The 27,194-nt window shown below is 51.9% G+C and overlaps 4 protein-coding genes across 5 annotated transcripts; all 4 read left to right on the forward strand.

Annotated features, from left to right (window-relative positions):
• The first annotated feature begins 236 nt into the window (after nt 1-236).
• On the forward strand, nt 237-1,016 carry UCN2 (urocortin 2). Its single transcript, XM_052679216.1, has one exon. The coding sequence runs from the start codon at nt 267-269 to the stop codon at nt 657-659; it is 393 nt and encodes a 130-aa protein (XP_052535176.1). The 5' UTR covers nt 237-266; the 3' UTR covers nt 660-1,016.
• Nucleotides 1,017-1,118: 102 nt separating this feature from the next.
• On the forward strand, nt 1,119-20,581 carry COPG1 (COPI coat complex subunit gamma 1). 2 transcript variants are annotated; one of them, XM_052679202.1, is made up of 25 exons: nt 1,164-1,222; nt 2,025-2,075; nt 4,067-4,119; nt 4,908-4,988; nt 5,750-5,821; nt 6,195-6,274; nt 6,774-6,849; nt 6,967-7,059; nt 8,126-8,212; nt 8,353-8,510; nt 9,122-9,255; nt 9,603-9,670; nt 10,415-10,603; nt 11,071-11,166; nt 12,638-12,881; nt 13,198-13,273; nt 13,479-13,582; nt 13,689-13,814; nt 14,213-14,281; nt 14,627-14,769; nt 15,816-15,987; nt 16,973-17,070; nt 18,555-18,693; nt 19,648-19,746; nt 20,193-20,581. In XM_052679202.1, exons 1-25 carry the CDS (start codon nt 1,195-1,197, stop codon nt 20,321-20,323), a joined length of 2,667 nt encoding a protein of 888 aa, XP_052535162.1. In that variant the 5' UTR covers nt 1,164-1,194; the 3' UTR covers nt 20,324-20,581. The 2 variants fall into 2 exon arrangements, with proteins under 2 accessions (XP_052535163.1, XP_052535162.1); XM_052679203.1 differs by lacking the exon at nt 2,025-2,075 and having other exon boundaries at nt 1,119-1,222.
• Nucleotides 20,582-20,657: 76 nt separating this feature from the next.
• On the forward strand, nt 20,658-23,654 carry HMCES (5-hydroxymethylcytosine binding, ES cell specific). The gene is made up of 6 exons (XM_052679210.1): nt 20,658-20,876; nt 21,906-22,049; nt 22,196-22,315; nt 22,690-22,853; nt 22,934-23,126; nt 23,210-23,654. Exons 1-6 carry the CDS (start codon nt 20,694-20,696, stop codon nt 23,414-23,416), a joined length of 1,011 nt encoding a protein of 336 aa, XP_052535170.1. The 5' UTR covers nt 20,658-20,693; the 3' UTR covers nt 23,417-23,654.
• Nucleotides 23,655-24,574: 920 nt separating this feature from the next.
• LOC128078713 (histone H2A type 2-B) lies at nt 24,575-26,021 on the forward strand. The gene is made up of 2 exons (XM_052679215.1): nt 24,575-24,621; nt 24,698-26,021. The coding sequence occupies exon 2, from the start codon at nt 24,760-24,762 to the stop codon at nt 25,138-25,140; it is 381 nt and encodes a 126-aa protein (XP_052535175.1). The 5' UTR covers nt 24,575-24,621; nt 24,698-24,759; the 3' UTR covers nt 25,141-26,021.
• The last annotated feature ends 1,173 nt before the right edge of the window (nt 26,022-27,194 follow it).

Here is a 27,194-nt window from a genome sequence, read left to right on the forward strand (position 1 = left end):
ACCGGGGGGCAGCTTGGAGGCAGTGGTGGTTTGAGTCCCAGTCCCACGTCACACGTTCCTGATCAAAGGGCAGCTGTGGGGCGGGGAGCGGCTGCGGGAGGAGACACTGTGTTGTCCCCAAGCTGCCATCACCACCCCATCTCTATACTGCCACCACCCCCACAGGGTGTGAATGGGACAGGGGACACCAGGTGGGGGGTGATGCTAAGTGCTGTGCTCTGTTCCTGCAGGCTGTGCTGCTGCCCTTCCTGCTGCTGCCATGGGGCATGGTGCAGGGGCTGAGCCTCCAGAACAGCCCTGCTGTGCCCGGTGCACCCTGGCATGAAGGTGGCTGGGACAAGGAGGGCAGCAGCGGAGTAATGCTGGGGCTCCCTGGGGAGAAACAAGGCCACGGCTCTGGGGATGGCTCTCAGCTGGATGGAACCACGCAGCTGCTACTGGAGGAGTCAGTGAGAGAAGTGTGGCCCTGGCTGCCAAACCCTGACACCAACAGAGCTGCTGCGGTAAAAAAGAGCAGCACAGCAAGAAAGGTGTCCCTGTCCCTTGATGTCCCCACACACATCCTGAGGATCCTGCTGGACTTGGCCCGGGAGAAGGAGCTGCAAGCCAAGGCAGCTGCCAATGCTGAGCTGATGGCACGCATCGGGCGCAGGAAGTGAGCACAACACGCACCATGGCCAAAGGACTTTGGGTGGCCACGGAGGCTGCTGGCAGTCGCTCCCTGCACCCAGCCATGCAGGTGCAGGATTTAGCCCCGGACAGTCTGATCCTTGGCATGTGCTGCATAGATGGTGTGCACACAGCAGCTGCTGTTCTAACCTGACGTCAGCACTGTGGGAGCAAAGCCCCAGCTGAGACAGCCCTGGTGACACCGTGCCTGGTGCAGCGGAGTCTGTGCGGGCACGTCCTTGTCCCCAGTGCACCTCTGCTGATGTGCCCCAGAATTGCCCATCCATGCCTTCCGACCCCCAGTTTTCCATGTACCCTCTGATGAGATGCTCTGTACACCATAAAGTTCACCCAGACCTATGAGCACTTTACAGGTGCAGTGTGTGGTGCCACTCAGCGCCGCCCCAAGGTTGCCACGCACCCCAAGATAAGGGCCGAGCGGGCAGCGTGCGGCCGCCCTGTACAAAGGGCAGGGCCAGGGCCGGGGCTGCTGCTGGGGCGGCTGGAGCCGGGTTGGATGGGGCCATGCTCTTTGAGGAGATCCTGGTGCAGGGTGAGCAAGAACGGTGTTGGGGTGGAAGTGTCGGGGTGACCCCACTGTGGGAGTGGTAATCTGGGGTGGGAAATGGAGCAAGGGGTGCCGGCCAGCTGCTGCCGTGCTGGGATGAGCAGGGGGGTGAGGGGTCACAGCCCTGCCACGGGGACACGGAGGGGACAGCCGGGTGTCACTGGGATATCGATATGGGTTCGGTCCCATCCCCACTGCTGTGTCCTCCCTACTGGTGTCCCCGGTGTCCCTGCTGCTGCCAGGTGCCACGTTGTACCCTGCTGCCGCTGGTCCCGGGGTGTCCCTCCGCAGTTCCTCCCAGCACTCTCCAAGTGCCACCAGCTCCTCCGTACCCCCGGTCACGTTGTGTCCTCCTTGGTCCCTGAGTCCCGGTCTCCCATGCCGGTGACCCCTACCCGCTGACCCCCGAGCCCCAAGCCGATCCCCGCCAACCCCGCCGTACCCTTGAACGCCCTGCCCACAACACGCGCCCCTCGCCCACTGCCCACCCCCGCTACGCCCACCCCGCAGCCCCCCCAGCCCCGCCCCATTCCCTTCGCCAATCAGATCTCGCCTTTCTTCCCCTCCAACTGTCAATCACTTCCGTCTCCATGGGCACCGCTCAGCGCCCCGCCCCGTAGCCCCGTAGCCCCGCTCCTCGCGGCGGCGCCGGCAGTGACGTCACGGCGGGTCGTCCCGTGCTTGCGCAGTGCGGCGGCGGCAGTGACAGGCTGGCAGGAAGGGGCGGGCGGCGGCAGCGGGGCGGACGGGCTGTGCTCGGCTCGGCTGACGGACGGGCCTTTCACAGCCGCCGGCGGCGCTATGCTGAAGAAATTCGACAAGAAGGACGAGGAGTCGGGTGAGGGGCGGAGGGCGGCCAGGGGAGGGCGCGGGGGGAGCCGCGAGGAGTCGTGGGGGGGGGGGCCCGGCCGGGGCTGTGCCGCTGTCGTGCCGCTGCTGTGCCTGCCCCGCTCGCGGCCGCAGCGCTCCTTTCCTCCGTCGCTGCGCGCGGCCGTCGCAGCGCGTTCTCCTCGCCGCAGCTGTCCGCTCGGGCCCCACTGGTTTCGCGTGGAAGACCCCCGGCGCCGCCCCCGCCTCCCTAGGCCGTGAACGTGTCCCGGCCCCGCTGTCGGGATGGGCTCTGCCTGCTGGGATCCCGCAGCTCTGCTCCTCGCGTTGCCCCGTGTGCAGCCCGCAATGAGCTGTGGGCTGTCAGCGGTGCAGCCGGGGTCCGTTCCTCGGGGCTGCTGTGAGATCCGTGCGGATTGGTCTGATCTGTGGATCGGTGCAAATTGGTGCTGGCCGCCTGGTGCTGGGAGCTTTCCGGGGACGCTGCTTGCACTGCGCCTGGTTCCCCTTTTGTGATCGGAGGAGCGGTGAGGTGTGCTGTGTGATGCATTTCCAGATGCTCAGCGCTGCAAGAGGTGTGGAGGTGGTGCTGTCATTGATGGCCAACTTAGGGCTTGTAGGCTGCTTTAGAAAGGCTTTCTTTCAACCATTTTGTTCAAAAGCATTAGTAACTAAAACTAAACTAAAAGAGGGGAGGTGTAGACCATATCTACTAGCTAGAGATATCAGGGATAGGTTACACTGAGAGGGCAGTGAGGTGCTGGCACAGCTGCCTGGAGAGCTGTGGGTGCACCATCCCTGGAGGTGCTCAAGGCCAGGCTGGATGTGGCCCTGGGCAGCTGAGCTGGTGCCTCACTGAGTGGCTGACAGCCTTGTCTGAGTCAGGGGGTTGGAACTAAATGGTCTGTGATGCTCCTTCCAACCCAAGCCACACTGCGATTTTGGGATTGTAGACGTACTGTGCTACTAGTAGGGCTTCTTTAACCATTTTCTTCAATCACACTCAGATGCTTAGACCAGAAGCACTTTGCTTTTTCCCCGTGTTTTCTTCTCTTCCCAGATGCCATCAAAGCATCTGTGCTTTGCTCAGCCCCCTGCTGGATTTGCAAACAGCCTTTGTCAGCGCAGCGCACTGACCCTGAAATGAGTCAGGATGCAGGTGGCTTTGCCTTTTATTGCAAAGGCTTTGGGCAGCAGTGTGCAATGCTTCTGGGGCAGGGCAGGTTGTGCTGGACCAATTCTAGAGCTCAGGCTTGTTAAGTTGCACTGGAAAAGGCTGTTTGTCCCAGAGCCAGGCTGAACATTGGTACTAATTACAGCCTGCTTATCAATAACTGACGCTTTTGAGATGCTGTGGCTCAGAGATGCTTAGAAGGAGACAAGCTAATAGAGAGAATGCAGAACAATGATGCTTTTCTCTCAGATTATTTCATCCTTAATTAGTGAGTTGTTCATTGTTTAATATAATTTATTCTATTAAGAGGAACAATGAATGTTATTCTGTGTCCAGACTCTCTCATTTGCTGTCTTGTTCTCTTAATTGGTGATTGAGCCAAAAAATATTTACTGGTGGGTTCCTGATTGGTTTATAATGAAGGGGTAAAGCACTCCTGACTCTCCAGCCTGGCAAGCACTCTTTGTGTCTGTGACTCCAAGCTTTTGTTCCTCGAACTGTCATACTGATGCTCTAACTGTCAGCAACATCTTAGTCCTGGGACTGGAAGTGGTGCCCTGGGGCTCCTTACTTTACAGCTGATCAGACTCATGGCAAGTTACTTCTTGGTGGGTGATAAATCAAAGGATGTCCTGTCTGCTCTGCCTTCCCTAACTACTGGGGAATCGTCCAATTAATAATGCTTAATAAGAGGAGCACTAAGATTGTAAGGTGTTCACAAAAAAGCTACCCAATAAATGCTGGGCTTACCTTTAAATTGTAGGTGTGTTTTGAGAGTTGCTTTCCCATGGCAGAATCCCTGGACTTCCTTTGTCTTTGTTTTGCAGGTGGGGGTTCCAACCCATTCCAGCACCTGGAGAAGAGCGCAGTCCTACAAGAGGTATATCCTTAGAAGCTGTCCTTTGTGCTGCCCTTTCTGGGTTGGGGTGTCCCCAGCTCCTGAGTAGATCAGTGAGGAATGTTAGTGGGGAAGCAGGGCTTTGTTGTGGTCCTACTGGCACCTGAAGTACGGCAGTGCCCGCACCAGTTCTTGTTTTATTGCTGGAGGGAAGAAGGGAGAGGGCTGAAATGATCTCTGTAACGAAATAGACTCTAAATGGTGAGTAGTAATATAGAATGTGACTGTCTGGAAAAGCTCACCTTAGAACAGGAAAGTTGGGAAATCAGCTTTGAACACCCTGAGCTCGTAGATTTCAAAGCCAGAGAGCAGGCTGTGTGTGGTTATTGAATAGACTCTGATTTTACTCTGAAATAAAACCCTTTTTGTTTGACATCAGACAAACTTCTCAGTCCCCAGACCCTGTTATTTCAGCGTTATCTGTTCGTTTGCCATATGATGGATGGTGTTGGTTCCTGTTAGCCTTGCAGGCTGTCAGAAGGGTGGTATTTTAGCTAGCACACGATCCAAACTTCTGTGGGTGAAAGTATGAGGAGGATTTAACCCTTAAACTTTCATTGTGCTTGCATTTGCAGTCTCAGGATGAGACTGTAGAACCATCTGCTTAAAAGGGGGCCTTGCTAAGCAGGAATTGGAGGGAATCTGATCCAAAGTCATTAAGTGCATTTTGCCATACCTCACCAACAGTTTGTTGTTTCTATCAGGCTAGTGAGGGCAGTGTTTGTTAGGGGGTGTTGATATTAGCATCCTTGGCTGTGATTTGTTTTCAGGCACGTGTGTTTAATGAGACTCCCATAAACCCACGAAAATGTGCTCACATCCTCACCAAGATTCTGTACCTCATAAACCAGGTAAGGGAGAAAAAATCAGCTGATACGTTCTTTAGATTCTTAGTTTTCTCTAGTTAAGCTTTATCTTCTGAATAGTTTTATTGACTACATCCAATAAAAACATTTTAATTAGAACAGTTTTTGTGCTACTAAGCTTCTTCTTGCCTTCTTAGTGTCTAAAAACATTCTGTGGGGTAGAGAGGGTAGGAGCAGCTAAATATGAAGAGATTGATGTCTGTGATTTATTATTACTTGGAAGCTGTAAGCCTGCAGCTCTTTGATGCCAGAGACAGTTGTTACTCCAGGCCCTTGGGTCTCTGAAGCTGCGTGCAATAAGGTTCAGCTTTGTAAGGGTATTTACCCATCTCATGGGGTTTCCCTGCTCTAGGGTCTCTCTGCACCATTATATGCAGTGGCTGTAGCTGGCTGACTAGCTGTGGTGCTTATAGGAAGCATGGCATAAGCTTTTCTTACACAAGTCATGGAGTTGTTCCAACCTGTTCTGCACCCCTAAAGAATCTGTCTTGTCACAAGTTTTTGGGTTTTTTTTGTAACCTGATAAATCATGCTGTCATCTACATTGACAGGTAAGCAACATTCAGCCACGGCTGGGGGCTTTCTTAGGCAGGACTTTACTCTGTTCAAGTACACTGAAGGAGATCTGCCCTGCTGTCAATCACACAAGCCTGTTCTCCTTATATGTGAGACTGAGCCTTGCACCTGCAGCAGGACAGATCTGGTTGTGTTAACTGTGATTTCCTTTCTTCTTTTCAAACTTCTAGGGGGAGCACCTTGGTGTCATGGAAGCTACCGAATCCTTCTTTGCCATGACAAAGCTGTTTCAGTCCAATGATGTAAGTCTGTTTATTGTTTTCTGCTGTATTTATCCAGTGAGACGAGTTGTCAGCAGTGTCTTTTTCAGCCTCAAGGTGTCATTTTATGCAATCAGCCTGCCTGGAGCTACTGATCTAAGTGGGAAGAGTAGGATGAAAGTTTAGAAACAGATCAGCTTCACTACCTTGCTCTTGTAGCAGCTAAACTAAAGCAGTCTTTGTTCCTGAAACGTAGATTCTTCCTCTAAACTGCTATCTAACTCTTTAGGTGTTGCACCCACACAAGTTTGAGCACATACATTGGTCAATAAAGTTGTGGAAGCAGGAAAAATGGAGATCCCTTCATACCTGGGGCCCTCTCTGCTGATGTCTGTCTGTCTTCTTTTCTTGTTAGCCAACTCTTCGCAGGATGTGCTACCTGACTATCAAAGAGATGTCTTCTATTGCAGAAGATGTCATCATTGTTACTAGCAGGTCAGTCAGTTTGGTTTTGCTATTACTACATTCATGCATTCTCCAATAATACTTTTCCAGCCTCTTGGAGATAACTCTCGTCTCTGAGCACTGTGAAGACAAGGTTTATCAAACCTTGGTTTGATAAGACAAGGTTTATCAAGTTTTATCAAACTTCTTGGTGAAGAAGAAATGTCCTCCTTTGAAAGAGGCTATTCAAATACAGATATTGAACTCTTAGTGATGCCTTTGAAGTGTGCTATGTGCCCATAGCCCATGCTGCTGTGTTTTTGAATTGTCATTTTTGGTTACATGATGCGGCAGTGCTGACGTATTTTCCTCTATTGCAAGCGGATCTCCTCCTGCCTTCCCACTCCGGTGGGACTTGCTTAAGACCTGCACTTGCCTGCTTGCCATTCAGCTATGCTCTTGTCTGCCTGCTGCTCTGGGGGCTCTCTGCACGCACCAAGGAGCTGCTGGCTCAAGAGTGCAGTATTGAGGGCTTCCTATTTCCAACCAGCTTAACCAAAGACATGACTGGGAAGGATGACAATTACCGAGGCCCTGCTGTGAGAGCACTCTGTCAAATCACTGATGTAAGTGCAGCTTTTCCTTTGGGGCAGCCCTACACTGTTTACCCCAACCTGTTGCATCTCCTCTATCACACTCCTCGCGGGTTTTCCATATCAGCTGTTGTCTCCTTCTCCCTGCAGAGCACCATGCTACAGGCCATCGAGCGCTACATGAAACAGGCTATTGTTGACAAAGTGCCAAGTGTGTCAAGCTCTGCTCTGGTGTCCTCCTTGGTAGGTGTGCCTGCGGGGTGGGCCTGAGGAGCAGTGCAGCTGAGGAGCACTTGTCTGTGGTGGGACTGCACATCTTGGTAGTGTCGTATTGCAGCTGTCCTTTGATAGAGGATACATGAGAAAGAAGAGAGGAGGAGGGGAAAAAGAACACTATTTTTCAGTGTAATACAATTGGATCGCAGATTGTTTCAAAGTAATTTGATTCTGGAGACTTATTGCACCATTAGAAAGCAGCGCATCCTTCCTCCGTCTCTGAAGTGCTTGGAACTGTCTGGGTGAAGGCATCGTCAGGACCAAGATGTGCTAGTGCAGAGGAAGGAACCTTGTCCAGGGGCTGCCTGTGCTGCATGTAGTAAAAACAGCACAGTGGTCACGAGAGCCTTTAATCTCTTCAGTTTATTAAGTTATTTGTGGCTGAATGCATCTTTGGGAGAATAAATTACCAGCTTAGGGGTGCAGATGCTTCTGATGCTTGTTTCTCATGGGGATCCTATTAAAAACCAACCTTACAGATTTAGCAGTATTAGGGTTTAAAGTGGGATGTGAGTCAGTATCCAGTGGTGTGATATTTGTCAGGCACTGTGGCAGAGATGCTGGTGGTGCCACGCTCACAATAGCGTATATGAGTGCTAAAAGTAGCCTGAGGAACTTTAGGCTGTTGAATCCTTGTTGGAGATTGTAGACAAGTGAAGGGATTTAGGTGTAATACGCAGCACAGTCAAACTTTAACCATGGTGTGAACACTGCAGCATTATTTCTTGTCAAACTGTTTCCTTTGTCCTCTGCTTGCTAATATTGATAAATGAGCCAGGAGATTTCCAGCGGGGTAGAGCATTGCTTTTGCTATTCCCACCTTTGTGAAGGGAGGACTCTGTGGGAGGTGTTCAGCCTCTTGAGGCCTCAGTCAACAAGGCCAGATCTCTGCATCCCTGTCCTCAGCTCTGTTACAAGTTGCTGCCTCCAGCGCCCTCATGAGGAGAACTTGTTTCTTCTTCATACGGGAGGTGATTCTCAGAACTTCCTCCATCCTTCTCTCATGGGTTCTCTGTGGTTTTGTCTCTACCAGCACCTGCTGAAGACCAGTTTTGATGTGGTAAAACGCTGGGTGAACGAGGCTCAGGAAGCAGCTTCCAGTGACAATATCATGGTACAGGTAGGAAGCCCAGTGGCAACATGGGGAATTACAAGCAGCTGCTGGGAGCAGAGCAGACTGTTGGTGTTCAACTGGACACACCGGGCCACAGAGGGGATAGAAGTATCAAGAGCTCAGTGTGGTTTTGTTTCCTGGAACAGTATCATGCTCTGGGCTTGCTCTACCATGTGCGGAAGAATGATCGCCTGGCAGTCAACAAGATGCTCAGCAAGTTCACCCGCCATGGCCTCAAGTCACCATTTGCTTACTGCATGATGATCCGAGTAGCCAGCAAGCTGCTGGAAGAGGAGGCAGGCAGGTGAGGAGGCTCCTTTCCCTGTGGGAAGAATTTGCTCAGGTCCTGCTTCCGTCTCCTCTTGCGGGATTGCTTGTTGTCTGATGAGAGCAGTTATTTCTGCTCTTTGAAGAGTAGTGTGCAACTTCTAACCCTTCATTGCTAGTTAAAAGGTAGCAGAGAAAATAACAGGATGCTTTCATGTTATGGAATTGCTTCTGCAAGTCTTGTCTGTGTAGGTGCTTGCACGTGAAACACTTTGTTGTTTTTCTTTCTAGTTTTGTGTAGCTGTTCTTTATCAAGATGCTGTTTCATTTTCTCTGTCTTCTATTTGGCTAGCATTTGTCTTCCAGGAGGATGAGATTTGTGATATGTATGGTGGGCATTGTGTGAGAGCTAAGGGAGATTCCAGTTATTGTCAATATTACAGTTATTATCCAGAGATTGTCAGCTCAGAATAGAGCCAAGCATGTTGGAAGTACAGTGTAATGACCTCTGCAGAATCTGAGGACAGTGGTTTTATGGCTGCTGTTACCTTTGTGCAGGCAATGGACTTGTCCTGTTCTGCTGCTGGACTCTTCATTTCTGCTAGCATCTCTGTTTTCATTTCTTTTTGGGATTTTTTTGTCCCTTAGCCGCGATAGCCCCCTGTTTGACTTCATTGAGAGCTGCCTAAGAAACAAACATGAGATGGTGGTCTACGAAGCTGCTTCTGCCATTGTTAACCTTCCCAACTGCACTGCCAAAGAGCTGGCACCAGCTGTCTCAGGTAATTGTGATGCTCATGGCAGTGGCGAGGGAGTTCTAGGCCTACGTGATTGTGCCTGCTGTTTACCCTAAGAAATGAGGACCTTGTACAGTTTTGGGGCTTTTGTTGGTGCTGTTCTGTAGAGAGGACAGTGGGTGAGAGCTGGCTGTCAGCAGAGGTGTGGCAAAGGGAACAACAGGGAGGAGAGGAAAGAACCTACTAAATCCAGTTGCTTCTTAAGCATGCTTTTAGCTGTCTTATGCTTGTATGTCACATGTCTCTTCATTGAATCTCATGCTATAGGTAGGAAGTGCTTTTCAATAATAGACTGCCTAACATCTGCTTTTGTTGGTTTTCCTGCCTTGCAGTTTTGCAGCTGTTTTGCAGCTCCCCGAAAGCAGCACTGAGATACGCAGCTGTCCGTACCCTCAACAAGGTAGGAACTGGTTTCCAGGGTGCTATAATTGCATCTGCCAGGGCACGAGAAACTGACTCAAGAAAAGAAAGGGGCCAGGCTGGGTGGTGATTTTCTGTGAATGACATCCACCTTGGGTTACAGCCTGGCATTTCTTTGCTTACAAGAGGAATAGGAAGAACATTTTACAGGAGAAAAATTCAATCTTTTTCATAGCTTTGTGTTACTGTTCTTGCGTGTTATTACTTTTCCCTTCTGAGCTTTCTGTGGTGAAGGGGCTTCTTGTATTACAGGGATAGAACCTGGTGCTTCTTTTTGACTGCTCCATGACAGTCTTTGCTCTAGCTTTTCCCTTGACTTTGTCAACTCTAAAAAGGAAAAAAAAAAAAAAAAAAAAAAAAGAAAAGTGGTGATATCTATGCTTCCACTTGGAAAAGCTGTTGGTTAGGCTAGCTGAATTTTTGGTGGGAGTTAGTTTTCTTTGCAGAATCTGAACTGAAATTTATTGAAGAGAGTAAGGGAGGAAAAACTAAAGATCATTTATTATTACTGGCTTCTTCTCTTCTAGCAGTAGGTGTGATTCTGCAGGAGGAAAGGGCTTGTTTCTTACACCTCGACTGAATAGCTTGCTTAGGATGAGCCTCGTGTCCAATCTGTAGCATTTATTTTAAAATGAAGGGGGTGAGAGCTTTTAGAGCAGTCTATTGAGAAGGATCAGTTAGCAATAACCACAGTGGCTTTTCCACTTTTTGTCGTCTTCTGTAGGTGGCCATGAAGCACCCATCTGCTGTGACGGCCTGTAACTTGGACCTAGAGAACCTTGTGACAGACTCCAACCGCAGCATAGCCACCCTGGCCATCACCACACTGCTGAAAACTGGCAGTGAGAGCAGCATCGACCGGCTCATGAAACAGATCTCCTCCTTCATGTCAGAAATCTCAGATGAATTCAAAGTAAGGAGGTGGGAAAATGGGGGAATCACAGATTCCTTAAGGAACCCCTTAGCCTTTGTCCATGTCTGTGTGTGTACTCTCAACACCTGGGTTAAGCTCTTTCCAGCAGCTAGGCTGCATCATTTTTGCAAGAGAGAATCTGATGCTATCAACTTCAGTCAGGCCTTAGTCATACAGCACTCATCCCCAGAGTCAAATGCCCTCTTCTAGGGAGAAGCCTTTTGATTAGTAAGTCTCTCTTTTTTGAATCCAGCAAGCATGGCCTTCTGCTTGGGGCTGACCAGCACATTAAAATCTATCTCCTCCTCTAATTTCTAGGTTAGTATCCTCCTGGAACTCTGTTGAATAAATAAAGGCAAAATCATAGCTTCCACACCGGGGACCAGCACCAAATCGACGCAGTTCAACTATTTATATTCCTTCCCAATGAGACTGTCCTCCTTTTGACTTGTCCCTTTTTCCTCCAGGTTGTAGTGGTGCAAGCCATCAATGCACTGTGTCAGAAGTACCCTCGCAAACACGCTGTCCTCATGAACTTTCTCTTCACTATGCTGCGAGAAGAGGTGAGTTTGCAAAGCAACTGGCTGTTGTTCTTTGTTGTGTTGTCAGAGATTTAGGGACTGTGAGTGCATAATAGCACAAGTACAATTAGGAGAGGTCAGACAGAAGCTTTACTGGGAGCATATTGGTAATTTTAGTTCCATGGTGCATAGGAATTGCAGGACTGCACAGTAGCTCCTGTGAGAATCTGAGTTCTGCTGATAATGCCATGTAATGAGAAGCCTTTTCCTGCCATAAAAGCTTGCAGTCTGACAGAAATGACCGCTGGCATATTTTCAGCATGGTTTTCACTCTTTGATTTTTCTGGGGGCTTACTCTCAGGGCAAACGCAGGCGACAGCAGATCTGTTGGCAGACCATAGATGTTTCACATTTGGACCAGCTTTGTATTTGGACAGCAAGTTTCAAGAAGTTTTGTCCTGTACAAAAAGATTAAGTAGCAACGTACTGATTACTTGGGATCACTTTTGTTCTGTTCTCTGTGCTGTTGCAGTGACAGGTTCGTGAGTACCTGTAACCATTCTCTGCATTCAGTCTGACAGTTTGCAGGAAGGCAGCTTTATGGAGCAGAGGCTTGCTGAGGCTTATTTCTAAATGAGTTAACATGCCTGCCACACAGCTGGCACCGCTGCTTGCTCTGACATCACCTGCCAATTATAACCTCTTGTTTGGGAACAAACCGAAGGCTCTCATTTTACTCCTGTGAAAAATGGACCGTGCTAAATTCCCAGATTTTCTGTGGGTGGATGGCATCGTTACGAATGTGGTTTTGTAGTTCAAGCCATTTTGTTTAACAGGTGTCCTCAAGCCCAGGTAGCTACAGAAAGATCCCCCCCAACGCACAGAACTATGCATGTAATTGGCAGAGGATAATGTGCACAATTTAATCCTGTGGTTCTTATTGAGGACACAAGTAAATAATGCCTGAAGATAACTGAGTGCTAATGGCATGTCAGGTTATGGGGTGTGCCTGGGGAGGTATTGATTGCCTGTCTTCCCACACTAATAGGGCCATTTGCTGCACCCTGCTGTGGCAGATATGATCCTTAATATACTTCTTGTGTGATTCATCCTCAGATGTCTGGTGCTAAAGAGAAGGCTGATTTTTATTTTATTTTTTTTTTCTCCTCCCACATGGCTGTTTTTTATGCACTAATTCTAACAGCAGAGGATTTTAAATGAGCTGTAAGCCCTTCTGGCTGATGGATTCTGTTTCTCTCTCTAGGATTTGTTGTTTTTTTTCTTGACTACAGCTATTCTGAAGGATGTGGCGAGAGAGGTTGAGTATTAACTGGTCCTCTGAGATTAAAGAGGGTCAAAAGAGGTGGGCAGCATTACTGCCCTTCACCTTTCAAGCACAGATTTAAAGCATTGTGAGTGAGTGACCTTTTCAAAGGAAATTCTTTCCTGCCTGACTAATTCAGAATGTCTGACGTGCTTTGAGCTTTCCAGCTGAGTTCCCTTTTCTCCCTAGGGTGGCTTTGAATACAAGCGAGCCATTGTGGACTGCATCATCAGCATCATTGAGGAAAACTCAGAGAGCAAAGAAACTGGCCTGTCTCACCTCTGTGAATTCATTGAGGACTGCGAGTTCACTGTGCTGGCTACACGTATCCTCCACCTCTTGGGCCAAGAAGGGCCTAAAACCAATAACCCCTCCAAATACATTCGCTTCATCTACAACAGGGTTGTCCTGGAGCATGAAGAAGTCCGGGCAGGTAAGATACAGACCTGGAAAGCTGTCCTTTGATACATTGTCAAGGACACATAGTGCACAAACGCCTCTTTTTTGTGGATTGTGATTTGCTATCACAATCTGCAGCTGAGAAACAGGAGATGATACAAAGACCCCATGGAAACAGACAGAGGAGGTCTTCAGGGACTTTGCTAATACATCTGCTTCTCTCTAATTAGAGTAATGCTGTCTGTTAGGTGTAGAGTCTCTGATGTGCCATTTGAAAGCAGCTGGGGGATGGAGGAAAGTTCAAGTGGTTTCTTTGTATCCCAATTCTTTTTTTATCACTTGTGTTACAGGTGCTGTGAGTGCCCTGGCCAAGTTTGGAGCCCAGAATGAGGAGATGTTACCCAGTATCTTGGTGTTACTGAAAAGGTGAGCATCACTCAACCTTTCAGGGACAGACAGGCTATTTGAAGACCCTGGGCAGAGTGAGGATTCTAGTAGTTATAATTAAGCTTAATTATTACATAATAAATTATAACGTTAGAATGTAATATTGTATAATTTATTATATATGATTAACCTGGATCGATTCACATGGCCTTGTGCTGATGCAAGTTTTCTGCTTTCTTCTCAGATGTGTGATGGATGATGACAACGAAGTGAGAGACAGAGCCACGTTCTACCTGAATGTTCTGGAGCAAAAACAGAAAGCCCTCAATGCTGGCTACATCCTGAATGGTAAAACAGAAAGTCCTCAAAACAGGACTGCAGCTCTCCTGGTTTAATACATGACAAAGAGATGGCGTTATCTGCGGTCTCAGGGGCTCCTTCCTTCTGTCCCCAGGTCTGACAGTGTCCATCCCTGGTCTGGAGAGGGCTCTGCATCAGTACACCCTGGAGCCCTCTGAAAAACCCTTTGATTTGAGATCTGTTCCTTTGGCAACAGCTCCTGTCATAGAGCAAAGAGCAGGTGAGAATCAGTCTGCTGTGCGCTGATCTGAATTGCTGACAGATCTCTAGCAGATCCAGCCCTTAATCTGTATTGGCCTTGCTTGGAATTGCTGAGAATCCATCCTCTTCAAATTTTATGGGATTATATCTTCTGTAAAGACAAAGGCCAGCAAATTTTGTTACTCCCACTTCAGTGTTTCAGTTAGTCCAACTGCTAATAGTAGTAATTGTTTGAATTGCAGTAGCTTCAATGAGGATTACAAAAGGTATTTAGGAAACTAAAAATGGGTGTCTGCTCTATAGCAAGACGAGAAATGAGCTCTCCTTTACTTAGTCAATGATCAGTTTTCTAATTTAGTTACTATTCCTGGTTGTATCTGGTTGTTTTCATTCTTTGCTTTTTTTTTTCCCTTGCAGAAAATGCCCCTGTTGCTGTAGCCAAACAGCCAGAGAAAGTGGCAGCAACACGGCAAGAAATATTCCAAGGTAAAATGATGCAAGGCCTCTCCTATACCTGCATGTGAGAACTGTGTAGCCTCTTCTAGCTGAGCCTGCCTATCCACTCCAGTTTTTCTCCACCTCCTCTCAAAGAGTGGCATGGGGCATCCGAACCAGTTGTTTGCTCTTGGGGATGCTTGCAGCAGATAGCAGGTGTGGACAAAAGGAAAGTGAGACTGCCTTTAATTTTAGAAGTTCCTGGAGAATGCTGTGGCTGCTCTGTGGATGACTACTTGCTGCAGCAGCTTCCAGCTGTTTAACCGAAGGCTTTGAAAAAGTTACCACTTTTTCTGTGGCTGGGGAAAGCAATTGTTTCTACATCCTCTGTTTCAGAGCAACTGGGAGCCATCCCAGAGTTCCGAGGACTGGGCCCACTCTTCAGGTCTTCCCCAGAGCCTGTTGCCCTAACAGAGCTGGAAACAGAGTATGTGGTTCGTTGCACCAAGCACACATTTGTCAGCCACATGGTGTTCCAGGTGAGTATCTATGGCGTGTGGTGCCAAAAGAGGATTGGAAAATAAGCTCCTGACCAGTAAAAACTTCTCCGGGAAGAAATAGCTCAAGAATATCTGTGTTCAAAACTCATCAGTTTAGTGGGTCCTTTGTTTCTCACCCAGGGCAGCAGAGCCTCAGGAAAAAAAAAGATAAATTAGCGTGCATGTGGTTTTGTCTGAACAATGCATATGTGTGCAATCAAAGTGACAATAAGGTAGGCACTAGGTGGGGCTGTTCTCATGGAGAGCTGGCAAGGGGAACGGTGTTGTTTCCTCAGGATCCCCAGGCACATGCTTGGAACATGGAAGAGTGGAGCCTGCCCTCTCTGGGAGGCTGAAAAAGTTACCTGACAGGATAGGGGAGGATTCTTAATCACCTACATTTTGTTTTAGCCATTTTATTATAGGTGCTTATTTTGGTGAGTCTTGGCCTTAACTGGATCACCCTCCTGCTGCATGGGAGTTGTTCAGTCAATGTGCCAGCCTCTTTACCTGGCCCTCAGGGAGTTCAAGCAAGTCTTGTGCTATCTTATGAGCAGCAATGTTTTGTTTGTAGCCAGTTTCTTTCTCAAAAGCTCAGAACTGCTCACACAGTCCTCTGAGGAGTTAATCTTTGTTTCTGTTGTTTGCTTGCCAGAAACAACTGTATGAAGTTGACTGATTTGTTACTGCTGCCAGTTCAAAGTGTAAACACCAAGTTTAGATCTGCTGAAATCATTGTGTCATTTCCTTTAAAAAAATATGTATATATATAATTTTTTTATATATATATATGTTATAAAAAATAGGAAAATAAATTAGCGGAGCACTGGAGTCCCCTGAAAGTTTTTAGCTTCTCCCCAAAGCATTTGGATGCCAGTTCCTCTGAGACTAAATGGAAGCGTGAACCCTGTGATAGCCAGGCTCCCTGCTGAGGCAGAGGCACTTTGCAAGTTAACAGCATGCTCCCACTATGTGTGAAGTGAATCTGCTATTACATGTATAGCTGAGAGCTTCAAGCTGTCTTTGTTCTCTCTTTCCCTGCTTAGTTTGACTGTACCAACACCCTGAATGATCAGATCCTGGAGAACGTTACTGTGCAGATGGAGCCAACAGAGGGGTATGAGGTCATTGGCTACATACCTGCCAAAAGCCTGGTGTACAACCAGCCAGGCACCTGCTACACTCTGGTGGCGCTGTCTGAAGAGGATCCAACAGCAGGTAAACAGTTTGTGCTCTGTTTTCCCTGATATTCCCCCAAATTAAGCATGCCGTATTGCTCACGCCCACATGCATTCTACCTTGCAGATATTTATGGAATATGTGTGGGTGCATCCCTGAGTGATGCCAAGCATGACTTCTCCTCGCTGCTTGAGGGCTGTCAGGCCTTTCTTCTCCTCCTGGTTCCCTTGTGCTAAAGCATCGTTGGGTCGGGCTGGGGGAACTGGCAGATGAGCATTCAGATCTCTGCTGAGATGTCTTTGTTGCACCCTGGCTTGTCCTTTAGCCTGCTCTTCTTTGTGTTAGCACATGGGGAGGCAAATAGTGGTCTGCCTGGCTGTGACGTGCTGTGAGTGCACAGAGTTCTTAAGGAGTAGTTCAGACAAATGGCCAGAATTCCAACAATGCTTATTTGAGCAGGACGTTCCCTCGTTTGTCACTGTCTAGAATATAAACCAGGCTCAACCTGTGCTCTGACCACCCTGGTTTGTCCTGAGGCTGCTCACCTGTGTGTTGCTGTCCTTCATGCAGCAGTGCCTATCTTCAGAGATGAGTCACAGCTTCCTCTCCCAGCTGAGTGATATTAATCATCTGCTGTGCTGCAGTGCGAGGTGGTTTCTTTTCCAAGGTGCATGAACTGATCCCTAGATAAGGGTCTCACCTCCTTCACAAGAGGTTGATGGGACACGCTTAGTTTGTATTCCCAGCACAAATTGATATTCATGAGTAACGGGACTTGATGTGAAGATTATGGTGCAGCCATCGGGAGTCTGCATTTATCACTGTTTGCTGGCCTTAGTGTTACAAATAAGTACTTTGTCCTTGAGAGAGAGACGCTGTCAGCATGCTTTCTAGGTCATGTGCTAAGCCTGTGCTGCTGACTGGGAGGGGGAGAACCAACCTGCCCCAAGTTTCCTATCCCTGTTCCTCCTGCCAAGGAGTGGATCTGGTGGTAATGAATTGCCTTTGCCTCCCCTGCCTGCAGTGGCCTGCACGTTCAGCTGCATGATGAAATTCACTGTCAAGGACTGTGATCCAAACACGGGTGAGACAGACGACGAGGGTTACGAGGATGAATATGTGGTAAGGAGCTGGGCATGTGCCACATCACAGAAACTGCAATTGTCTGGAGGGATGCTGTGATCTGTACCCAGTAACTTGCCATGCAAGCAGTTATGTGCCCCCTGACACTGCTGCAGGCAGAATGACAAGAAGAGAGGCGTCTTGCTACGTCTGTGGTGTCTGTCCCAAAATGTAAGATGTGGGTTTGGAGAGGTTATTTGTCTTACTTGGAGCATCTTCCTGCTGCTCTCCAGGAAGACCCCTGGAAGTGCAGGGTGCTTGCATTTTGAGAGGCAGTGGTGTGTCCTCTGGGCTTGGTTGGCTGTTCTCTGGGCTCCAGCAGTGGCATGGGCAGTTCTGTGGAGGCAGAAGGCTGTTGGCCATCTCTTTTTCCTGCCAGCACTGCTCTCTATGGTTAATTACCAGTGGCCTGTCTGATACAGGAAGGCTGCCATCCTTGCTCTTCTTCTGGTATTACCTCCTTAGCACTGAGACTGATGAAAGCACTGGTGCTGTGAAATCCTGTCTTCTGGCTGTTTTACCACACAGGAAGAAGCTAAACTCATGCTTGGCCAGAAACTGGAACTGCCTCACAGAGGGTGGTGTTTTCTCTCCAGAAATGAAGGGTTGCTGTGACATGAATTCAGCTTGCCCTGTTAGCTTCAGAAGCTGTTTTCTGTGTTGCCTGTCACTGTTGTGAATCTGATTAGGGGAACTGCTGTGCAGTGAGTCAGTGAGGACATGGCGTCCTCCCAGAAGGAGTGGGGAGGGATTTTTCCAAAGGAATGTGTAAGGCTGACCCCTCTGCCTGCTTCCCACCAGGCACCAGAGCATCAGAGTGATATTTAAACAAACCCTTCCATCTGTTTCAATGAGATTCAAGGGGAGGTTCTTTCCTGCAGTGATTGTTGAAGTGAATGCAGGCTGGTGTCAGGACAGTTCTGGCACTGACTGCTCTTACATACGTGCTCCAGAGGGATCAACCCAGTTGTTCCTGGCACAGATGTAGTCACAGCAGCAGTTCAGCTATCCTGGCATGCAGCCTTATGTGACAGCAAGCATCTGACAGTGTCTCACGGTACTCTACCAGCCTACAAAACGAGAGGCCAGAAAGGCAAAATACAAACTTACGTGCGTTCCAGGGAAGCAGATGGTACACCAGTGTGGGCACCAGCAGCTTTTTTGTTTTGTTTTGTCCACTGCCCTGGCTGTTTGCCCAGTGCTCCGATCCTTGTTAGGCCAGGGGCTGTGCTCAGGTTGGGAACCTCCTCTGTGAGCCCTGGAAGTGGCATAGCTTAGCTTCCCAGGACAAGCAGCTGCTCAACTAATTGTTCTTTGCTTGAGCAAACTAGAAGGGACAGAACTTGCTCTGACATATTCCTGAGTAGAAGTGAAGGCTTGTCTCCTGGGTCCATCTGATCTCAGGGAATCCAGTCTAAAGCTCACTCTGAAGAGAGCAAGGTAAGTAACGACCATGTTTCACTTGGACTTCTTCTTATTACTAGCTTGAAGATCTTGAGGTAACGGTGGCTGATCACATCCAGCGAGTTCTGAAGCCCAACTTCGGAGCTGCCTGGGATGAAGTGGGTGATGAGTATGAAAAGGAAGAAACCTTTACTTTATCTGCTATTAAAACCCTTGAAGGTAAGGGGATGTCTGAACCCAGTAGGGCTCTTAACGTTTCTCTCCATCGAGCAAAGACAGGAGGTGCAATGTGGCTGGTGTTAGATCTCTCTTGGAAAAGCAGACAGGATAAAAACCCTTCACAAGTAATTTCACTGCAGCTGTTACATGAAGACCTTTGGTGAATGTGAAAACAAGTTTGTTGAGACCTGAACTAAGAGATGAGTATTCTGGACCCTATGGAGACCAGGCTGGATTGTGGGAAGCAGGAGAACATCTCGCTTTGCTTTCATGCTCTCCCCTCCCAAACAGACCACAGCTCAGCTGTGAGCTTCCATTTTCCTTCTGTGAAAGGAGTTGTTCTGACCTTGGAGACTCAGCAGGTGCAAACAGAAGAAGTGAGGTTGGTGGGCAGGCTCACGGAGCAAAGCCACCTTGCCTTTCACCATGTGTTAAAGATCCAGCTTATTGCTGTAAAAATGTGGTCCTTTTGACCTAGCTACAGGACAAGGGCACCTGTTTATGCCTGTTCTTCCTTGCACAGCACCTTGGGTTTGAAGTACCTTCCCTAAGGCTTTTCCAAATTCCTCCTTGACCTCTCTCTCCTGCAAGGTGTATTCTTCCTTCTGCATTTGTCCCAGAGAAGCAAGCTTGCTGACAGGGCTGTGCAGCTCACGTGCAGCCAGCTGCACTCTCCTGCCGCCTGACTCATTCACTCTCCAGTTCTCGTGGAGCTGGCACCTTGGCTGCACCAAATAACAGAACTGCAGCGTGGTGCAGGCTTTTTTCTCTTTTTCTGCTTGTGTGTGTTGCTTCTGCCTCTCCGATGGCTTTTTAAAGCACGGCAGCCACCGGTGTTATGCCCCCCTCAGGACAAGGGACATGACCTGTGACATGCGAGGAGGGCTTTCATCACTCTGTGTGTCCTTGTCAAGGCGCCTGTGATGCAGAGCCTGTTCTCCTTTTTCTTAACAGAGGCAGTTAGTAATATTGTGAAGTTCCTGGGGATGCAGCCCTGCGAGCGATCGGATAAAGTGCCGGATAACAGGAACTCTCACACGCTGTACCTGGCAGGTGAGCTGTGCCATCGGGTCTCTGCTGAAACAGTGGCTCTGCAAGGTTGAAAATCTGAGCTTGTGCTGTGCTCACTGAGCCCTGCGTGGGATTTGGATGTAGGGCAACTGGTAGTGGAATGGGGGGTGGGGGGGGCTTTGGTGGGGAGAAGCTGGGATGAGCTGAGACTCAGCTGGATGGCACTTGCTGCCTTGGTTATCTGCAGCATTCTGTTCTGGAAGGACGTTGAAGGGAGAAGCGTGGTACTCTGCCCAGCCAGTGGCTGTGTGCTGAAGGGTGGTGGGAATTAATGGAGTGCTCGGATCTCTTCTCAGCTGGAATTTATTTTAAACTGAATTTTCACGAGGTCTTTGTATTGCGGGTGTCCCAGGTAGGTCGTGGTGAAGGAGAGAGGCCACGCGGGGTCCCTTCTAACCCGCTGCCTCCTTCCTCCTGCTGCCTTCCAGGTGTGTTCCGGGGCGGCCACGACCTGCTGCTGCGGGCTCGCCTGCTGCTGACCGACACGGTGACGATGCAGGTCACGGCCCGCAGCACGGAGGAGCTCCCGGTGGATGTGATCATGGCCTCTGTGGGCTGAGCGCCGCTCGCTCTTCGGGCGCTGCTTCCTCTGCCACTGGGATCATAAGGGATCACGTTCTCTGCAGCAGCTTCTTCACTACAACGGGGACCTGGATTTGGGGTTCTGTGTAAAATAACGCTGTTTTTAAGCTCCGATTTTACGAAACGCTTTGCCCTGGGGGGCGGTTTCGAGCCCGGCTGTTCCCCCAGCCCCCAGCTCAGCACTTTCCCATCGTTCCTAGCTGACAATAAAGCCTCTCGTTGCTCCTCCTCCCTCGATCGCGGCGGGCTGCCGCTGCCTCCGGGCGTGTACTTCACCCCGCCCCTCCCGGCACCTCCTCCGCGGGGCGGAGCGGAGCGAGGTCCTCCGGTGGCGGCGGCGGGCGGCGATGTGCGGGCGGACGGCCTGCTCTCTGGGGGCCGCCCGGCTGCGGCGGGCCTGCGCCTATCGCGACCGGCGGGGCCGGCGGCAGCAGCCCGAATGGCTGCGGGAGGAGCGCTACCGGCCCTCCTACAACAAGGGCCCGCAGTCCTGCGGCCCCGTGCTGCTGTCCCGCAAGCACGTCCAGCAGGTAAACGGAGGAGCGTCGGCCGGAGCGCGGCCCCCCGGGGGCGGTGGGGGGCTGCACCCGATTGGGGTGCTGGGGCGCAGAGTGGGGTTTGGGGTGGGTTGTTGGGTGGTGCTGGCCGCTTGTTTTGCTTCTCAGCGTCCGTATTACTGAAGTGGCCCTTCTCGTTAATATTGCCGTGGCCCTAAGGAGGGCGGCGAGTCGGGCTGTGCTCCCACTTAGTGCTGTGTCTCTGTGGCAGTCGGTAACTTCTGTCGGTTCTTCTCCCGGCATTCTGAAGCTGTACTGTGGGCTCTGCTCTGCTTTGCGGGTGCCCACAGCGCTTCGGTGGGGGAGAGCAGGGAACAAAATCTCGAGCCCGGAGCAGCACAGTGCTGGGATTACCGTTAGTTTGAGCCCCAACAGCCCGAAGCAGGGAGCACTGAGCTGAGACGCCTGACCGTGGCCTCTCCCCAGGCAGCTGTGGTGCATCGCCCATATGGGGACAAGGGGTGGCTCAGGGGACTCAGGCTGAGCTCTGGGATGGCACAAGGGTCGTGAGCATGGCGTGAGTCTCTTGGCCACCTTCACCCAGCAGTTGGAACGGAATGCCCCCCGATGCTGGTCCTGGTGTGGGTGGGAGGGGCGCTCTGGGGTACATGCATGTTTCTGTATACATCCTCATCCAGCGCTGATGTCTGGGTGCAGCCACGCTCCAGGGCTACAGCTGTGCTGCTCTAGGCGGGCAGAACGTGGCACTGCGCAGGAGGAAGTGAAAGCCGCCGTGCCGTTTCCATTGCCTGAGCTGAGGCATTATGCAAAGAGTGAAAGTGAACCAGAAATCACGTTATTAAAATGAAGGTGAAGTTTGTGCCCCCTGGGATGCTCTCTTCAATCTCAGCGCCAGCTGCTTGTTAACCAGAGGAGGGATGGAGCCCATGTCACCATTCTTGTCCTGCCACAGAAACTGTGCTTGTTGCTGCTGATAAACACAACGCAGCCACATTTGTAGGGTGGGTATCACTGGAGGTTGCTCCTCTGCCTTGCTTGCAGGATGCTGACTCCTCCGAGCGGGTGCTCATGGACATGCGTTGGGGCTTGGTGCCCTCCTGGTTCAGAGAGGACGACCCCTCCAAAATGCAGTTTAAGACCTCCAACTGCCGCAGTGACACTATGCTGAGCAAGTCCTCCTACAAGGTGAGCCCCGCTGTGTGTGTCTGACTGCAGGGCTCGGCAGAACCACAACTGTGGTGTGCACCTGGCAGTGCTGGGTACTGCCACTGCCCTGGGGCAGTCCTGACCGCATCCTGCAGCTCACATCCTGCTTTGTCTCCCCTCCCCAGGGCCCTCTCCTCAAGGGCAAACGCTGTGTGCTGCTGGCAGATGGCTTCTATGAGTGGCAGCAGTGTGGCGGGGGCAAGCAGCCCTACTTCATCTACTTCCCCCAGAGCAAGAAACACCCGGTACTGCAACACTGCTAGTGCTTGAGCACTGAGCTCCACTCACACAGAGACACCCGGGCAAGGCAGGGAACAGCAGAGCTGGGATGTGCAGAGAAGAATTTTCTTCCGAAGGCACTTTGCTGCTGGTCCCCCAAATCACGGCAGTGCACGGCCGTACCCAAACCATGACATTCCCAGCTGTCACGCCTGCTACTCCTCATGCACTGCGTATTTGCATGAGCTGCTGAGGTGTTTCTCAGGGGACTCAGCTGTGGGTTTCTCTGCCTCCTTCTGTCTGGCTGAGCTGGTGAAGGGCTGGGCAGTGGGGTGGTGGGTTGAGCTGCCCAGGCACGTTGCCTTGGGGTGGAGCGGGCATGACACTGGGTGTCCTGCAGGCTGAGGAGGAGGAGGACAGCGATGAGGAGTGGCGGGGCTGGCGCCTGCTCACTATGGCCGGGATTTTTGACTGCTGGGAGCCACCAGCAGGAGGAGAGCCACTGTACACCTACACCATCATCACCGTGGATGCCTCCAAGGACGTGAGCTTCATCCACCACAGGTGCGTGCTTGCTTTTGCTGCACTGCTGCACTGCACCGACACGGGGCTCAGCATGATTGCCGTGTCTCCTCTGTGCCCAGGATGCCGGCCATCCTGGATGGGGACGAGGCCATCGAGAAGTGGTTGGACTTTGCTGAGGTGCCCACCCAGGAGGCAGTGAAGCTCATCCGGCCCACAGAGAACATTGCATTCCACCCCGTGTCCACCTTCGTCAATAGCATCCGCAATGACACACCTGAGTGCCTGGTGCCCATCGAGCTGGGAGCCCCTAAGGTGAGCACTTGGTTGTGGTGCACGCATCCCATGCGGCTCTCACTGTGCACATCACTTCTTCCTGCTCTGTTCTGTGTCCCCAGGAGGTCAAAGCTACTGCAAGCAGCAAGGTGATGCTGGGTTGGCTGAAGAGCTCCCAGGAGGGCTCTCCGCAGAAGAAAGAAGATACTTTGCCCAGGTGGAAGAGCCAGTTCATCCACAGCCCTTCGCCCAAGAAGAGCAGTGCAGGTGTCCTGCGGCAGTGGCTGGGGCAGGAGGGGGGGCCAGCTGCCAAGAAGCACAAGGCATAGGGCAGCCAGACCCTGCTTGTCTGCAAAGCTCCCTGAGCACAATGCAGAGCGCCCGTTGGAGGGCTTTGCAGACACTAATGGGATTCTTCCTACCTCTCAGGTGTTGTTCTGATGTCCTGGGTTGTTGTCTCTGTCTGTTGTTAAAGGTTACTGTTTGTCTCCTCTTGTTTTCTTCTTTTTTCTTTCTTTTTTTTTTTTTTCTTTTTCTGTTATTAAACTCTTACCTCTTTTTCACTTACTCCCATATGCGTTCTGCACAAATTAACACTCCCACCCTCTAAAAACAGCTGCAGCCCGGAGAGGCACCCAGTATGCACTGAGCATCCCTGGGCCAGGGAGGAAATGAGGCTGGGGAAGGATGTGGGCTGTGCTTTTTCTATATTGTCTCTGGGATAAGATTGAAGCCCCAAGCATTGCCCCCTACCTTGGGTTTCCCTGCAGGGAGAGGGGGGGGAGAACCGTGGTGGTCACGTTGTCATACAGTCATTCTGTTAATGGGATTTGAAGACTTTGAGAGGATTTTCTTGATCTGTGGATGGGTGCACTCAGCCTTGCTCAGAGAGGTCGCGTGTTAAAGCCCAGATAACCAAAGTGCCATGACAGAACCGTGCAGAGCTGCTGCTTTTGAGGTCAGGGATTTTGTCAGGGGTTTTGTAAGCAGAGCCAGATGTTGCCAGCCCAAAGCCTTCCACCGCGGAGCCTGTGCCTTAAAACAGTCCTTAAATTGTCTTGGAAACAGTAAAAGGGAATTAATGGGCACAACCCCAGTTGGGAGTCCTATTTTGGGACTGCTTTCGACGGTCCATCCCTGGGTTACGATCGCAGGCCGTGAGCGAGGGGCGTTGTCATCACCGGCGGGACAGCACCCCTTGCTGGCCCCGAGGGAGGGCAACGCCGGAGGGATCCCCCAGGGCGGGCCGGGGCTGGGCTGAGGGTCTGGGCTCAGCCGGGCTCTGCTCGACCCCGCAGGGCCGCGGACACGCGCGGAGCCAACGGCCGCGCCCCGCCGGGTGCTGCCCGCAGCGGAGCCGGGGAGCCGCGAGTCCTATGCAAATCAGGGATCGGCGCGGCAGCCAATGGGCAGCGAGCCGGCCGCGGCGGCAGCCAATGGAAAGGCCCGGGTAGGGATATCCGCGGCGCGGCGGCGGTAGCGCTGGCAGTGCGGCGGCGGGCGGCGCGCAGGGCGGAGCGGCGGCGGCGGAGCGGTAAGGAGCGGCAGCTGCGGCCGGAGGGGTCCGGCCCGGCCCGCGGCGCGCTGCCACGGCGTTTGTTTTCCCGCAGGCGCCGGGACCGTCTGTGCGCGGCGCTCCTGGGCGGCGGCGAGCGGCCGCTGCCTGCCGGCCATGTCGGGCCGCGGAAAGTCCGGCGGTAAGGCGCGGGCCAAGGCCAAGTCGCGCTCGTCGCGGGCCGGGCTGCAGTTCCCCGTGGGCCGCGTGCACCGGCTGCTGCGCAAGGGCAACTACGCGGAGCGGGTGGGCGCCGGGGCGCCGGTGTACCTGGCGGCCGTGCTGGAGTATCTGTCGGCCGAAATCCTGGAGCTGGCGGGCAACGCGGCCCGCGACAACAAGAAGACGCGCATCATCCCGCGGCACCTGCAGCTCGCCATCCGCAACGACGAGGAGCTCAACAAGCTGCTGGGCGGCGTGACTATCGCCCAGGGCGGCGTCCTGCCCAACATCCAGGCCGTGCTGCTGCCCAAGAAGACGCAGAGCTCCAAGAAGTGAGCGCTGCCCCTCTCCCGGCCCCTTCCTCGCCGCTGCCCCCCGCACCTGGTTCCCCTCCTGCTCCTGCGCCCGGGTTGTGGGGTGAGCCCCGGCTGTGCCCCTCCAGCTCTCCACTGGCCCCCGGCCTGGGCTGTAGTAGGGTGCTGGGGGAGCGCGGGCGAGGCCGGGCCCCTCTTGTGTCCCCACCCCGCCCCGACTCTCTGGAAGAAGCGTTTTTGCAGGAGATGGCGGGGGTGCGGCTGGCGGGGGCCGGGGCGGTGCGGTTGGGTCGCTGCGTGGAGCTGCCGAGGACTGTTGTGGCTGCGTGGGGATGGACACGGGCACCTCCGGCTGCCTCCACCGGCCCTGGGGCCCTGCAGGCCCCCCCGCGGCTGTCCTTGCTGCCCTGGCGTGGGGCTGAGGCTTGCTGCTGCTGCACACCCTGAGCGGTGCCATCCCCGCTGCACTGCGGCAGGGGGGGCTGGCAAATGCGAAAAGCAGAAGTTTCTCCGTCAGCAAGGAGCGACTGTTAGTTTTAGTTCTGTCCGTGGTTAAAGCTCGTGCGTTCCTACTGTTAAGAAGCTCCGGTCCTATTTATTTGGAGGTATTTTATTTTGGGTAGTCCCTTCCCCCACAGAGGCAGCTCCCAGCTCAGGGGGCTTTGGGGCACTCCGGTGTCAAATCCCCGCAGAGCAGTGCAAGGTCAGGCGCCGGGAGCTGCCATGTTCTGCTGCGGCTCCGTGCTGCTGGCGGAGCGGCCCCGTCTGTGGGAGCCCCCCGTGTCCCTCGGCTCCATCACACCCCGATGGCACTTCCAAAAATGACATGCTGTGTCTTTCTGTTTGTTCAACACCGTTTCTGGTTCTGAGAAATAAAGTGATGATGCTGTCTGTTATGTGTAACGTTCTGTGGATGAATGTTTCTTTATAAAACAGCAACAACAGTACAGTTTGTGCGGAAGCCTGTTCCTAGCTCGAGCTGCATGTACTGAATGGCCGTGGATAATGTAGGCTCACAGGGCTGTCCCGTGACACCAGGAATGGCTGATGTGCTGACAGTGTTCTCACTGCCTAGTGCAGCCTGCTGCCATGGAGGCCCATCGTCACGTGCATGCGGCGCTGTCTGGGCAGTTGGACTGCAGACCTTCACGACCTCTTGTTTTTCTCTTGTTTTTCTGAGTAAAATGAGCAGCTTCTATTTATGTGCTGTAAGTAGCATGTGTTCAGCCTATTGCCTCTGCTGTTACCCTAGTGGGTGAAGTACCTTAGCCTGGCGCTGGCACTGTCCTCACCTAGAGCAGATGAAGCTGGATGCGTGCTGCTTCAAGGGAGGGGTTTTGTGCTCTGCTGGAGGACGTGGAAGCGGCACTTTTGGTGCGCTCACGTGGTGCAGATGTCCCCCGGTTACGCTGTGCTACCCTGATCTCGGGATGGGGGGAGATGGGGTGGGAGCAGCTGGCTGTGTGCCCTGCTGCAGCACGGCTCCCTGCTGCACGGGGACCGTGGGCTTTCTCCCCATGTGTGCTGCCGTGGGGGGTGGGTAACGTGTCTGCACCCACGTCTTGTTTTCTCCCTCCTTTCCTTCAGGACCAGCGTTCTGTACAACTGAGTGCTTTGTATTAGAAAATGCAGAACTTGTCATACTGAAAAGAATGGTGCAAACCCAATATTTGATTAAACTGGTTCCCTGTTGAATACTGTTGAATGTGCTGTCTTGTCACCACACCAAGTCTGCTCTAGCTGGTAGTGGGCTGCAGGAGCAGGCTGTGAGGAAGCTGGCTGTCCGGGCTTGCTTTTCCCTGAGCAGAAAGGACCAGATCTAGCCTAGCACCTGTGCATGCACTTATCTCCTACATAGCATTTTCCACTCACCCTGGGGGCAGTTAAAACCCTTCCCCAGCTCTTCTTTCTGCTGCAGGGATGCCGTATTGCCTGCTCACTCTGTCAGTGGTGCCTGGGAGCGTGTGGGGCCCCTGGGCTGGGAGCAGCAGAGCAGAATGAAGCTGCAGCTGGAGCCTTCCCCCAGTCTCTGCTGGAGATCCTCAAGGCACTGAATGAGCTTCTGGAGGTCTGATG

Source organism: Tympanuchus pallidicinctus, unplaced genomic scaffold (assembly GCF_026119805.1).
Source record: "Tympanuchus pallidicinctus isolate F22 unplaced genomic scaffold, pur_lepc_1.0 scaffold17, whole genome shotgun sequence".
Classification (NCBI taxonomy): Eukaryota; Metazoa; Chordata; class Aves; order Galliformes; family Phasianidae; genus Tympanuchus; species Tympanuchus pallidicinctus.